This window comes from Protomyctophum parallelum (genome assembly GCF_964188405.1).
Source record: "Protomyctophum parallelum genome assembly, chromosome: 8".
In the NCBI taxonomy this organism is placed as follows: domain Eukaryota; kingdom Metazoa; phylum Chordata; class Actinopteri; order Myctophiformes; family Myctophidae; genus Protomyctophum; species Protomyctophum parallelum.
Genome location: NC_139703.1, coordinates 10,380,210 through 10,395,374, shown reverse-complemented (window position 1 = coordinate 10,395,374; position 15,165 = coordinate 10,380,210). Strand labels below are relative to the sequence as shown.

Sequence of the window (15,165 nt, the reverse complement as noted above, 5' to 3'; positions counted from 1 at the left end):
TCAGATTTCATGTCATTTCATTTCCAAAGTGAATACCCATGCAAGCATATATTTTTTCCCCATTAACTTATTTATTTTTTACCAGACAATGTATGAATTAGATGAGACTATACACAATTTCACCTATCTTTAGGTGCCAATATTTGGAAAAACTCCCTCTATTTAAGTATCTCAAGAGTGATTTTGTTTTTTCCCCCCAACTTAAAATGTTGAAAACTCAAAACTGGCATCTTTCCTCTTAAGTTATGGGGACATATATTCACATGAGAAAAGCCTTACTTCACAGAAAAAAACAACTTTAAAATGGTGACATGTTATATATATATATATATTAAAAAAACAAAACTTTTGACAAGGAAAAATAAACATGTTACACTTAAAAAAGCAAAATAAGGTGGCATAAAACAAATGCATTACTTTGCATTTCAGACATTAAAAAAGAAGCACCTTACATAAGTGATAAGTATACTTCATGACAAAAGTGCTTTTCAAATGCAAAAAAGCACCCAAGACTAGGATATCTATCATCTCCTATAGATGTGCTCTAATCGCCAATTTCAAATGAAACGTCTTTTCACATTTTTGTCTTGTGGCCTGTCTTAACTTTCAACTGATATGGACTCCCAGTGACTTGGCTACATAAATGATAGTTAAATGAAGGAAATTGATATTCAATAGAAAAATATATATTGCACTACTTTTTCCAACTGAAACGCCTGGGTAATGATAAAAAAGAATATCTATATTAAGTTTGTTGATTATCATAATATAAAGGATATCTAAAGCTAACAATTTCAAGTTTGTTACATTAGGACTGGAGATGGCATCCTCACATGGCAGAGGTCAATTTTTGCATCAATTATCTGATATCATAAAGTGTGTAGTAAAGCAGATCAATAAAACCAGCAATAGCCAGACGCAAGCAAACAGTGGTATTGTTCAGCCTCCATGAATCCATGCAGTCAATAGGGGTTCATACATATTGTACAGATATACTGTAGCCTGACTCTTTCCACATGGGTTACAATTCATGGCAAAAAGGACAGGTGCATACACAGGGAAACAGTAGGTACATCTGAAATCTAAAAGAAAGTGTTTCAGACAAGTGGTTGACGTGCACTGGGGTCACCAACTTAAGCCCTATTTTATATTTTGAACATTTTTCAAAAATAGTCAATCAACAAGCTGACAGTGTGTCAACACGCTGTGAGCTTATAGATCTGCTATTTTAGAAAATTAATTATTTTGACATGCCCAAAATAGGGACACCAGGTTGAAAGTGGTTAACCAATACATACATGTATATAAGTTAAAATCGGGAGCTAGTGTGGACAATACGGGAAAAGGGAAATGGACAAAAAGGCTAGATTGGAGACATTTCCAGGCTGCTCGTTGCTGCACAGTCCCCGAATCTCACAGTACCAGGGTAGATTTAATATAATACTAAACCATTATCATATGATACAAAAATCATTTTCGATCCTAAAGGCAGTTGATACTGCAAAAGCGGTTAGCCTTGAAAATAATGCATTTGGCGCTGAAGACAAATTAAACCAATGGATGTTCTTATACAAGGGGTTCAGATACATACTCCTTCAGGTAAAACCTATAAACCCCCCACCCCCTCCGCCAAAAAAAGGAATGAGCCAAGTTCTAGTGAGAGAGCATTCGTGCATGCACACGGTGACAAAGCTTCTCTGGGTGGGGGAAGGTCACGTAGGTTAAAGCCTAATTTATATAAAATGATAAATTATATAAATTAGGCCTAAGGGTTGACGTTAGAACAGTGTGTTCAGTGATTACAGCCAGCTGTCAGGGAGCGAGAGCATCTCAGTCTGTGTAGCTATGTCAGGGAATCCAACACAACAGTCCTGCATCCTGGATTAGGGGGGGGGGGGGGGGGGGCGGGGGGGCGGGGGGGTTCTGGGAGAGCAATATTAACAACAGAGGAGTCCCTCATGTCATACATCATGTAACCAGTCCAGCCTCCAAAAAGTTGCTAAGTTCACAGTGGCTGCCTGAGCCCCGCTCATCATCTGGGTCCCAGCTGTGACTGCGTAGCCATGAGAACCCCTCCCGGCTGGACCGATCCCATCCCAGCCAGGACAGACATGGCCACAGCCTCCGCGGCGCGAACGCTCAGCCCGTTGATGGTGGGCCCCGGACTGGAGGCAGGAGCCGGGGGCGACGGCCCACGCCGTATGACCGCCGCTGGGGAGCCGGTGGGCTCGGACGAAGGGTCCCCGGAGCGATCCTCTCCGCCTCCTACGGCTACAGACAGAGAGAGAAACATTCACCCTTAAAGAGAGGTGAGCGAGCACAGAAACAGAAATTAGATGGGATGAGTTGGAATCTGGTTCTTGACAAAAGCAAAAAAAGAAAGAAGAAATAAAAAAAGATAGATGCAGAGAATAATGGGGGGGGAATAGATCAGACAGACAATAGATCAAGTGATTTCCAGGTGGTTTGTGGGTCAATCCGGGGGTCCTTTGTTTACCTAAGAAGGCAGCATTCTTCTGCATGACAGTGACAGGGCAGTCTTTATGGGCCAGAAGCAGCTGCTTTAATTGGGTCACCTCGTTCCTCAGCAGGGATACTTCATTCTGATGGCAACAAAGAAAACAGAGTGGTTCACGACCTGTCTGTTCACGGGTACCCATGATTGGACGAGGAGGAACAGAGCAACGCATACAGTATACACTTTATAGAGTGTGTGGAGGACTCACAGCGAGGTTGACATTCATATTGGCCAGGTCGTCTGCTTTCTTCTCCAGAGAATTGACCCAGACCTTGCGTTTTTGCCGACAGCGGGAGGCTGCCGCACGGTTTCTCTCCAGGAAACGTTGCCTCCTCTCATCTGGGTCCGACTCCGCCCCACGGCGCCGGCGCCCTCCGGTTGGCTGAGCTGGCGACACCTGGGAGACAACAATGTCATTAAATCGTATCCAAGATGATGGTTGTCTGTAACTGGCTGAAGGATTTCAGAATACTTGTTGAGGATGGGACTGGATTCCCAACAGGGACAAGAGAAATTCACTCTGCACAGCCATTTGCAGAGTGAAATGCCCTGCACAGCCATTTGTGGCCGTAGTGTGCATATCCGTGTCTGCCTTTTCCCCAACTTTCGTATGACTGAGGGTTAAATGGTGACTAAAAACACACAACAGACGTGTGGTCTTTGGCAGTGAATGAGTTTAAGTCCTGTCATATGTACCGTTATTAGACTTTTATGATCAGATGTGTTGGAAACTAATATGCAATTAAGACATTGGATAATGTACAGCAAATCAATCTACAAATAGTCATAGTATAAATTGTATGCCTTGCTTGCAGTTGCGTTGTATGCACGTTACCTGTGGCTGGGCAGGTGAGGGTGCATCAGACTGCTGAGTGGGTTGATGGGTTTGCTCCCGGTTCTGTGGGACAGTAGGATTTGTCCCTGTCCCACCCCCAGTACCATTCTGCGGGCCCTGCTGAGTTAGTGCTGCCTTGAGCCTCTGCAAAGACACAGGGACATGGTATTCATGTAAAAGGTAGGCAGTTTATAATGGTAATGTGTATGGCATTCAAGGGGACGGGGAGCCTTTAAGAGAATGTCTGCGTGAATGCGTTTCTCTCACCAACTTGGCCTCAGAGTGCGCGCTATATCCAGACGGGGAATATCCAGACTGGGAATATCCAGACGGGGAAGAGGAGGCACTGCTGGCTCCACCAATCGGTGGACCCGGAATACCAGGGATGTTGGGGACTGCGTTTATTGGCCTCGCAAGCTGCACATTACATCAGATGCACAGAGGAGGGGGAAAAAAGACATAATAAGACATTAAGACAGTGTTTTAAATCAATTTCTATTATCACACACTAATAAAAGTTTCTAAAACTCAATACTTACAGATATGACTGAGGTCATCTGTACAGGACTGGGAAGCAGAGGGACCGTTTGTCCATTAGGGAGGTGCATTACCAGTGGGTAAGTGCCTGTCGGAGAGCTGTTAACAAGATGAAGGCTTGTAAATGGCTATCCCTCAATTCTCTACTCATGGATGAAACACAGACTGAAGCGAGAAAACAGGAAGAAATGCAGAGCAGATTTACCCCAGTTGCCTGTTGGAAGGTGGCGTTTGTGTGATAACAGATGTCGGAGAGGGGAGTGTTGGATTCAGGGGGTCATAACCAAGATGAAGGGGCAGAGAACCTGGACGCACAATCGTTGGGGTAGGGGCTGAACTCGGCATGGGTTTTGGGGGCGTTTCCTGTTGACAAATCAATAAAGAGTCTTTTTCCCCTGCAATCATCCATGCCCAGCATTAGGAATGGGACGATAAAAAAAACGCTCACAATAATCGTATTATTGTGAAATTGTCCTGTCCTACACAAGGACGAATTAGCTTTTGTTGAGCAAATTCAGTACCACTTAAACCCTCTGTACTTGATAAAACGGACCTGTGAGGAGCGCATTAGTATTTCACTCTACACAAATCGATTCAACACAACGCGTTGTGAGCCTGTAGATCAGCAATTTTTTGGCAAACGTTCCACCCAGAATAGGGATGCAGCGGGTTAAAGAAAATGGCATTTTAAGTTTTAAGCATATGATTATTGTTAATATTGTTAATCGCAATCATTTTTGCCACAATAATCGCGACATGAAATTTTCATATCGTCCCATCCGTACCCAGAATTAATTTTCTCTGCTGCAAATGATGCCAACATGGATTTACTGATGGTAATCAGTACTGTACCTTGCCTCTCACCCTGGGCTCTTCTTCATCGTCTTCTGACATGCTGGATGCGGAGCCTGGACTTTCAGGAGGGGAGGAGTCAACCTCTAAAGGACCCTCATCCTCATCCTTAACTTCACATGGTGTCTGCAAAGGTGCAGCCTTAGCAGCAGGAGGAAGAGAGACAAGTAAGCAAGCAATGTGGAAGAACCTCCTCTAAATCTACTTTGAGTGTAAATCGTTCTGGATTAAGCATGTCTGCTAAATGTCTAAATTGTACGTACATAATCAAAACACCATAAATCGCGTGAAGAATATTTACAGTATGTTTGGAATAAAACTACCACCAAATGAATGAGGAATCCAAACAAGAGGTATTATATCCAGTGGTGTAATAGTGTTTGGAAAAATGGATATACTATAGTATATACCCAAACTTTTCAGGGAGGCCCATGCTGACACAGCACATTGTGTTAAAAATCAGAAACATATCAGAAAAAGTGACATGAACTCTCAATGGCGCCAAAACGTATTCTTTCCAGGGTTGACGGAGACAACTATCTAACAACTTCGAAAGTCGTGCAGTGGCATTTCACATTTTCACCAGCAGAGAAATAGTCTGTCAAATTGGCCAAACATTATGTTTGAATACTCATTATATAATGGTTAAATAAAAGCCCAGGCAATTAACTGACATGCTGTGTGATAAACATGGAACAATCTATTCTTTGACATGAAACTGGACTCAGTATAGGCTATCCTTTTGTAATATGTTTGTCAAAATAAAATAAGGCACACAATTCCGAGAAATATGACACAGAAGTTTTACCCTGAGGGATAATTCCAAACAGGCTTTAAGATCAAATCACAGTGCAAATTACTCTCACTTTGTCTTTGGTTGAGTGAGTCTGGTTGTGGTCTGCCAGCATTAGCGTATGGATTGCCCGTTTTAGCTTGACCTACAATATAATTTTGAATCAATTAAAGGGACTTTGGGTGACTCCCATTCTGTCACTCTGAGCAAAGCAAGTGACAGCGACTCGGGGGGGTTGTCTCCGGGAATGCAGATTGCAAGGGAGGGCTCAGAGGGGCACAACTATTCTAAGTGTAGTTAAACAGATGGTTCTGTGATCTCGCCAGGCAAAACATTGACCCTAAACCAGGGCCACATGAGAACTCAAGAGGAAATTAATATTTTTTATTTTAAAATAAACATTCACATTAGATTTATTTTTAAAAGAGAAAATAGAGAAAAGTAGTGTTTCAAATGTTAGCAGCCTTGGTTGGCACTACTCTGTATTGCTCACATATGGGCTTGTTAATTTGCCTCAAATGTGACGTAGGCAGAACTCGTGCTGTTTCCCGGCCAAATCAAGCCAAATCGCAGTAGGGAGAGATTGAAAGAGGAAGTGCAATATTAATTGACCTTTGTCCAGAACCAGAACACTGTCTCACAGTTATACATCAAAAGACATTATTGGAGGCTCTGTGCACTTCGTCTTTAGCAAGTTGACTCCATGACAAGACCTGCAAATACATTTTAAGTGGAGCAAACAAGAAGAGCTAAATGACAAGAGCTAAGATCAGCACTGTATTATTCTGGCTTTCCACTGCCAGTTAAAGCTCCAAGCGAGAGGCAGGGCTGCTCCGTGTGGGAAACAGTGTGTGTGTGTGTGTGTGTGTGTGTGTGTGTGTGTGTGTGTGTGTGTGTGTGTGTGTGTGTGTGTGTGTGTGTGTGTGTGTGTGTGTGTGTGTGTGTGTGTGTGTGTGTGTGTGTGTGTGTGTGTGTGTGTGTGTGTGTGTGTGTGTGTGTGTGTGTGTGTGTGTGTGTGTGTGTGTGTCACTATCGGAGTGAGACTTCTCCAAAAAGGACATGCCAATTGATGGCACACTACAAAAACAGATAAAACTTCCAGCTGTAAAATGACACATTACATTTTTCAAATTGTTAACATTGCATTCATGTTTATTTTACAGCTCTAAATAATATATAACATTGATTATTTTTGGGAATTGTATCAAAGAAACAAAAGTGTATAACACCTTAGTGTGACATTAAATAACAGAAGTCCATCTTTATTCCTACCAAGTGTTTGGTCCTGTGGTCATCCTCCTGCTGTGCCTTGCGGAATTCCTGCTCAAAGGAGTTGGCCAGCTCACTGAACAGCCCGACCTCTTCACAGTTCTTCAGGAAGCGTGTCGGCGTAGGGGTCTGGTCTGACAGAAGGACACGTAACTTTAGCCAAGAGGGTTACAGACAACACACTATAATCTTCCCCGCAAAAAATCCCCATCCATGCAAGTTATAGCAAACTCTGTAAAATGGTATTGGGCTGTGAGAACTTGGAGGCTTTTCGTGACAATCAACAGCTATATACAAATATACTGGAGTAAAAATTCAGTATCCCTGCGACATACTAGCGTCATATCCAGGGGATGTACTTGCACATCAAGCTGCCTCACGCAACAGAAACAGGAGATAGACTCCTGCCCTATCACTGGTTTACATGTGTAAAGAATAAAGTTGTGGGTGAAATTTGTTTTAGCAGAAAGGGAGAATAAAAAGGAGGGCAAGAAGAAAATAATTAAACATTAAATAAGCATGTCAAATAGAACATAAAAAGATCAAGATATCTACACATACACAGAGCATAAGACCAGCAGATACCAGCATGTATTGTACATGAGGTTATCAAAAGTGGTAACATATTGGTAGGTCCACACAGCAGCAGGTGTATTGCATGCATCAGAAAATCAAACTTTTACTGGTAAACTGTAATGTTATTAACCTTGTATGATAACCGAGTCAGTTCTGGCAGGACCAAATTTTAGAGTCATTTCATGCTTGTGCTTGTGGACGGACAGGTGGTCTTCATTGGTGAATCTCTGTAAAACATAACATTTAGCAGTTTGTTAACTAAAACAACAACAAAAAGGCAAGCATCCTTTAGCTTGTATAACTCATGCTGCTCTTTTAGGTGATATAATTATATTTGTCTCGTTTTCAGATCATTTCTTCCTTTTCCTACTGTCAAAATGAACGAGAAGCATGGAATTGGAGCGAGTTTAACATTAAATCAGTGTCAACAACACTGATCAATTGTACTGGGACATATACAGTATATGCATACAGTGGAGACTTCTTGTCCAGTTATTCATACAATTGTGTTCCTCAATAAAATAAAGGTAATTAACTGTACCTGCCCACATCCAGGGGCAGAGCATACAAACGGTCGATCATCCCCCATGTCACACATATGTCCTGCAACAGAAAGGAACAAGAACCTCTTTACATTGTAAAGATAGATACATAATTAGAATGAATTATAACACTGACGTTGTAATCAACCACATGCATTGTGGGCTGGACAGGAGGAAAAGATCTAGGGTGCAGCTGATATAAAATAAATTAAATAATATCAAGATGACTGTCAACATTTAACAGTAATCAAGAATCACATTCACATCAGATCATCATCTTAAGACTGTGCATAAACAGTAAAACTACAAAATATGCCATTGTCGGTAAACTAGGTGTCATCTACTATGGTAGCTTGACTTAGAATTGGTCTAACTGGGGTTGATGGCATTCCTTGCTGTCCCAATGTTGCTACAGTACCTGCTCACCCTTTTTTGTATGTAATACCATAGTATCTTGTATAGCTGTATCTAATTTTTTCCCCTGTATTAAGCCCTTTGTTTATTACTGTTGTACTGCCATTGGCAAGTGAATTTCCCCGTGGGATCAATAATCTATCTAGCAAGCTGGCTATACAGTCTGTTGTCAGCTGGCGGTGCTACTGTTATAAAGTAAACACAATATATTTGGCATTTAGGGCCTGCAAAGAGCATTGTTACAGTCACCTTTTGAGTCATTTAAGACCATAGAAAAACACGCATACAAGGTATAGGTAAAATAAATAAAAAATATTGTAGCAAAGGGGCTGATACAAGACATTATCACCTGGGATTCTACCAGTCCAGGAGCAGAGAGGACAAACATGCAAGCTATACTAACTAAAAGCTAATTATATAATCTACAATAACGAAATGCCCAGCTAATGGTAACGGAAATCCACATAATAGCCCTGCAGGGCAGGCTGTCTCTATGGTTGGCGATATGATTAAGTTACTGTAGCCTACCAGGTTGACCACTGGGATGGGCCTCAAGCTAGCGTTAGCTATTTAAGGCTTAGCTAACGTTGCTAAGACAAGGAACGCTCCGATTCTTAAAACCTTTCTGACATTCTTTCACCAACTTGCCTGGTAGATGAGAATCCTGCCATTTAAAGCATCAACAACAACAAAACGGAAAGCAACCACTACCAGACAAACGATTATCTCCGTAGGCGGTGACAACAAAATAACAACACTTACACACACCACCCCTTTTAAACATGTCGGTAGAATACTGTTAAACCAAAACAGATCCACACAAGTTGGGTTATCAAACGCTAATACGAAAGAGAATCCTCGGACTGCTAACAACAACGCAAGAACAGTGTCCGTGAATCAGAACAACAAAAAATCATGGTTACATGGTGGTCACGGACCGTGGTTTACAGTGTGACAGTCAGAGCAGTCTCTGTCTGACATTATTATTACTATATTATTACGTGAACGTGCGTTGCAAAGCTATTCGCAGAATCGCAGCCCACGTTGACAATTTGGCAGTTAGTTAGCGTGAAATGTTTTTAAACTCACCGACCGGAGCGAGCGAGCGTTGGAGCAGCAGCTAGCCTACTTCACTCCCCTGCCTTCTCCCCAGTCCCCAGTCCGCTCGGTCTCTGTCCGGGACGCGGAGAGACGCCGCGCTGCTTGTCTCAGGGCCGATGTGTTGACACTCTCTACTGCTTCAATACTATCAGTGTTGCCAGATTGTGCGAGAGAAATAAGCGTCCAGGCCCAAAATAAACGACTATAGCTACACATGAGTTTGATTGATTGAAGTATTTATTGACAGTTTGCAGAATTACAGTACATTTCAAGCACAATTCAATACAAACAAAACTGTTAACTGTGAGTGGACGACCCAATAAAGCACTACACTTGTTTACAGGAGGGTCCACTCCACCTTGTTCAATTCATCATAAGAGGTGGTGACTTGAGGTCATGACTTGAGGCATGATTGATTGATTGCTTGCTTGAGTATTATTTGTCAGTATGTAGAAATTAGAAAGGGTACAGTTCAAACAAAAGTACAGGAATTGATTGATTGATTGATTGATTGATTGATTGATTGATTGATTGATTGATTGATTGATTGATTGATTGATTGATTGATTGATTAACAGTTTGCAGAATTACAGTACATTTCAAGTACAACTCAATACAAAACCATTTTCAATTCATCAAAACATTTAGAGACGTACGAATATACACCCCGCTCGCAGGAAAGCGTCATAGAGGAGGTAAAAAGGGGAAAGAAACATATACTAACTGTACAGTGAGGAGGAAAAGGGGTGGGTGGGGGATTCAGATTTGGGGCCAGTTTCGAATTGCAGCCGTCCGTAAGTGCCCTAACTGCTATAACCAGGAAAAGCACTAATTGTTCAACAGGGTCCTCCATTTTCAATTCATCAGCACATTAAAAACGTACAAATATACACTTCTATGATAAATTGAATATATAAGAAGAAAAAAAGGGAGGGGGGTGCACTGCACATTAAGTGGCGTGTGGGTGTGACGCGTTGTGAGGTTGTAGATCTGCTATTTAAAAATGACAAATTGACATTGACAAAATGGAATATTTCTGATTTTCTTTAACAATACAAATGATTTGTGACAAATCTGGTCATCGTGTTATGGGGCTCCCTGCTGGCACAAAATATGTTTAGATGTAGGTTCCTTAATACATTAATCTGGGGCCCAGAATGGTTTAAAAGACATTAGGATTAGGAAACAAGCCCAAAAAACCGCAACCCCCAACTACCAATTATTTACAAGCAATTTTACAGAAAACGAAGCCCAAATACGCTTATAATAAGCTGACATGGCAACACTGAACAACATCGCGAGAACTTGGGAAATTTGTATTTTGTCGCGCGACACCGTCGTACGACGGAGCATAAATTAAGCATGATGAGTGAGCCGTGTTATAACGAGATTGTAAAGGAAAAAGGGCTAGACTCCCAATATCTGCCTGTCATTTATTTTTACTTGCCCGTTGGGCACTGGCCTACTTGGAACGATGCAAGTTAGAAATGGATGCCCCACCCAGTTATGTCTGTGTGACTGTGTCCCTTTTATGCCCATATGGATTTCTTGATCAGGCATATGCCCAAATATGTGGCATCTATGCAGATGTCAGAACATCATTGTGATGTCAGTACAGGCCTGCTCCATATGGAGATTGTGATCAGGTGTGATCAATATTGGCTAATTTAGTAATTTGGGCCCTGTCCATGCAGAGCCTGCAGGCAGGGGCCCTGTCCAGAGCCCCTAGAGCGGTGCCAATTGGGCACTGGCCTACTTGGAACGATGCAAGTTGGAAGGTCGAATTTGAAGTCGATAGGGCGAACGGTTTGTTTTTGCAAACTGATAATAAAGTGTAAATCAATCAAACACATATAGTTCAACACAGTAAAGATATGAAAATACAAAATTCTAAAGCCTTAAATAATTAAATAGTAATGTTGTTCTTGTTATTTTGAATAATAATTTGTTACTATAAATATATGTTTATTGATTCAAGTATGGTATGGTTATTGATTCAATGATTTGTATACTTATGTTAGACTGTAGGTGACGGTCAATGTATTGTGTGAAATTAAGTAGGGTATTAACAAAAAACAAGCAAAACATAAATACTCAACCTGAGGTAATTAGATTCAGTATTAATCAGTAACCATGCATGGGGAAAATATACATGGGAAGGATGTGTGAATAGTATGAATACTGTTTTATGCTGTCATAAAATCAGCCTGGATAGTTTTGATTACATTCTTGTACATTTACTTTTGCAACGATGGCATCTGATACTGTATGTGTCGAATTCTCTATACAACTGCATATTAAGAATAGTCATCTCTAGGATCATAGGTAAACCAAGAACCTATCAGTGCATTCTAGTCTAAACAGTAAAATAAATATTCAATAATTTAAAGTACTTTGAAACTATACTATACACACTATAGCATTGTTTCCCAAAGACTAGGTTGGGAGATTTCAATTGGATTGCCAAAATTTAGTTTTTGCATATTATTATTTCATTATTTTTTGAGGGCCAACAGTATGTCAAGTGGCCAGTCCAGGCCTGGTTCTGGATAAGTATATAATCTGAATATCCTCTGCTGAGAAAACCAAGCCTTTTACAACCACATACAAGTGTGAATTAGGATTTTCTGTGCATATACAAAACAAAGAAATCGATTGAATGCTATACATGCGATCTATTATCAAATGTAATTAATATGTATATGTATATGTATATGTATATGTATATGTATATGTATATGTATATGTATATGTATATGTATATGTATATGTATATGTATATGTATAATATATATATACATACAGTGCCTTCGGAAAGTATTCACACCCCTTCACTTTTACCACATTTTGTTTTGTTACAGCCTCATTTCAAAATGGATTAAATTAGTTTTTTTCCTCATCAATCTACACACAATACCCCAAAATGATGAAGTGAAAAAAGTTGCCTCAAATATTTTGTTAATTTATAAAAAATAAGAAACTGGAAAAACACATGTACATAAGTATTCACACTCTTGACTTAGTACCAAGTTGAGGCACCTTTGGAAGCAATTACAGCCTTAAGACTTTTTGGGAAAACAAGCTTGGCATACTTGAATTGGGGGTATTCTCCCACTTTTTCTCTGCAGATCCTCTCAAGCTCTGTCAGGTTAGACAGGGAGCGTCGCTGAACAGCTATTTTCAGGTCCTTCCAGAGATGCTCAATGGGGTTCAAGTCTGTGCTCTGGCTGGGCCACTCAAGGACTTTCACAGAGTTATCCTAAAACCAATACTTCGTTATTGTCTCCACCAGGCCGAAGGCATGTGGGGAGAGTATGTTTTGCACTCCGTCCGTCCGTGTGTGTGTGTGTGTGTGTCCGTGTGTGTGTGTGTCCGTGAACAGCTAATCTCGGCCACCGTTAACCCGGTCGATGCCATATTTTGCACACACACTCCCTGGATGCCAACCATGAACCTCTGCCCCAAACTTTCCAGAACGGCCTGTTATAGCGCCACCAGGAGGCCGCTTTGTGCAAAACAAGTTTTTCAATGCCATATTTTGCACACACACTCCCTGGATGCCAACCATGAACCTCTGCCCCAAACTTTCCAGAACGGCCTGTTATAGCGCCACCAGGAGGCCGCTTTGTGCAAAACACGTTTTTGCACAGTACACCTACAGATTTTGTCCAAACATCACGCAAATTGGTACACAGTCTCTCTAGAGCCATTCAACGAAACGGGTCTTTCAGATTTATCAGACTCCATCCTGATTGGTTAAGATTGGCTTCCAAAGTTCACAGGAGTGCTCAGTTTCAAACAAAATGCTGCAAATCATGAACACATCGCGTGATTTCCGTGAAATTGTGCACCCACATTCCCACTAGGCCGAGGACGAAATGCCACATGAACAATTTCAACTCAGCCTCAAGGTGGCGCTATAACTGGCCGAAAAGTGTTTTTACCTCTAACTGCACGGATCTGTGGATAACCTGGTGGAGACCTGTGCCCGGAAGGGCACTTTTTCTAGTCTTAGCTGTGTGCTTGGGGTCGTTGTCCTGTTGGAAGGTGAATCGTTGACCAAGTCGGAGGTCCTGAGCGCTCTGGAGCAGGTTTTCATCCAGAATGTCTGTACACTGCTCCATTTATCTTTCCCTTTATCCTGACAAGTCTCCCAGTTCCTGCCGTTAAAAAACATCCCCACAGCATGATGCTGCCACCACCATGCTTCACCGTAGGGATGGTATTTGCCAGGTGATGAGCGGTGCCTGGTTTCCTCCAGACCGAAGCCTCTCCTCAATAAAAGGCACATGACAGCCGGGCGTCACAGCGCACTTGGAGTTTGCCAAAAGGCACCTAAACGACTCTCAGACTATTATTAACAAGATTCTCTTGTCTGATGAAACCAAAATAGAGCTTTTTGGCCTGAATGCCAAGCGTTACGTCTGGAGGAAACCAGGCACCGCTCATCACCTGGCAAATACCATCCTTACGGTGAAGCATGGTGGTGGCAGCATCATGCTGTGGGGAGAACAAGTCTCCCAGGAACTGGGAGACTTGTCAGGATAGAGGGAAAGATGAATGGAGCAGTGTACAGAGACATCCTGGATGAAAACCTGCTCCAGAGCGCTCAGGACCTCCGACTTGGTCAACGATTCACCTTCCAACAGGACAACGACCCCAAGCACACAGCTAAGATAACGAAGGATTGGTTTTAGGACAACTCTGTGAAAGTCCTTGAGTGGCCCAGCCAGAGCCCAGACTTGAACCCCATTGAGCATCTCTGGAAGGACATGAAAATAGCTGTGTAGCGTTGCTCCCCGTCTAACCTGACAGAGCTTGAGAGGATCTGCAGAGAAAAAGGGGGAAAATACCCCAAATTCAAGTGTGCCAAGCCTGTAGCATCATTCCCAAAAAGTCTTAAGGCTGTAATTGCTTCCAAAGGTGCCTCAACTTGGTACTAAGTCAAGAGTGTGAATACTTATGTACTTTTCCAGCTTCTTATTTTTCATAAATTAACAAAATATTTGAGAAAACTTTTTTCACTTCATCATTATGGTATTGTGTGTAGATTGATGAGGAAAAAAACGAATTTAATCCATTTTGAAATGAGGCTGTAACAAAACAAAATGTGGTAAAAGTGAAGGGGTACGTGTGAATACTTTCCGAAGGCACTGTATATATATATATATATATATATATATATATATAGAAATATTATATAGTTATATATTTATATATATATTAGTTACATTTGATAATAGATCGCATATATGCCTTGTGTGTGTAATATTGGGAATAGAGGGTATGCGTGTGACATCATCATCATACACGGAAGTTATGTGGGAACACCTACCGAATGGCAAAAAACCCTACCTTTTGGCCTTGACAGCTCATACATCCAAATAGAAAAGTCCTATCTGATTGCATTAAACAACGTTAAATGATGTTAAACTCACTTGGCCACTCACTTTGCCACTCAATTTGCCACTCACTTTATGCATGCGCATACCCTATAGGTTCTGGTTATTCTTTAAAAAAATAAATCACACCCGTGTGAAGTGAGTGCTGCAACTCTACCCACAGGGAACACGCCCAGGGGGCCGGCCCGGTTCTGGCAAGCCGCCCGAGTCCGAAATGGTTGAGAAATGACAGTTACCGTGTGGGGGTCGCTCTACTGTACTGTACTGTACTGTACTGTACTGTACTGTACTGTAACTGTAGTGTACTGTACCCTTAGAGTATATAT

At 41.6% G+C, this 15,165-nt stretch overlaps 1 protein-coding gene across 4 annotated transcripts; it reads right to left on the bottom strand.

Moving 5' to 3' along the window:
- Positions 1 to 63: 63 nt before the first annotated feature.
- On the bottom strand, positions 64 to 9,558 carry atf7b (activating transcription factor 7b). Of its 4 annotated transcripts, none has more exons than XM_083771507.1 (12): positions 9,426 to 9,558; positions 7,922 to 7,983; positions 7,511 to 7,607; positions 6,808 to 6,938; positions 4,743 to 4,883; positions 4,096 to 4,253; positions 3,893 to 3,989; positions 3,621 to 3,770; positions 3,354 to 3,497; positions 2,727 to 2,915; positions 2,498 to 2,603; positions 64 to 2,271 (listed from the first exon to the last, which is right to left on the bottom strand). In XM_083771507.1, exons 2-12 carry the CDS (start codon positions 7,976 to 7,978, stop codon positions 2,033 to 2,035), a joined length of 1,509 nt encoding a protein of 502 aa, XP_083627633.1. In that variant the 5' UTR covers positions 7,979 to 7,983; positions 9,426 to 9,558; the 3' UTR covers positions 64 to 2,032. The 4 variants fall into 4 exon arrangements, with proteins under 4 accessions (XP_083627633.1, XP_083627635.1, XP_083627634.1 ...); XM_083771509.1 differs by having other exon boundaries at positions 4,755 to 4,883; XM_083771508.1 differs by having other exon boundaries at positions 9,430 to 9,558.
- Positions 9,559 to 15,165: the final 5,607 nt, after the last annotated feature.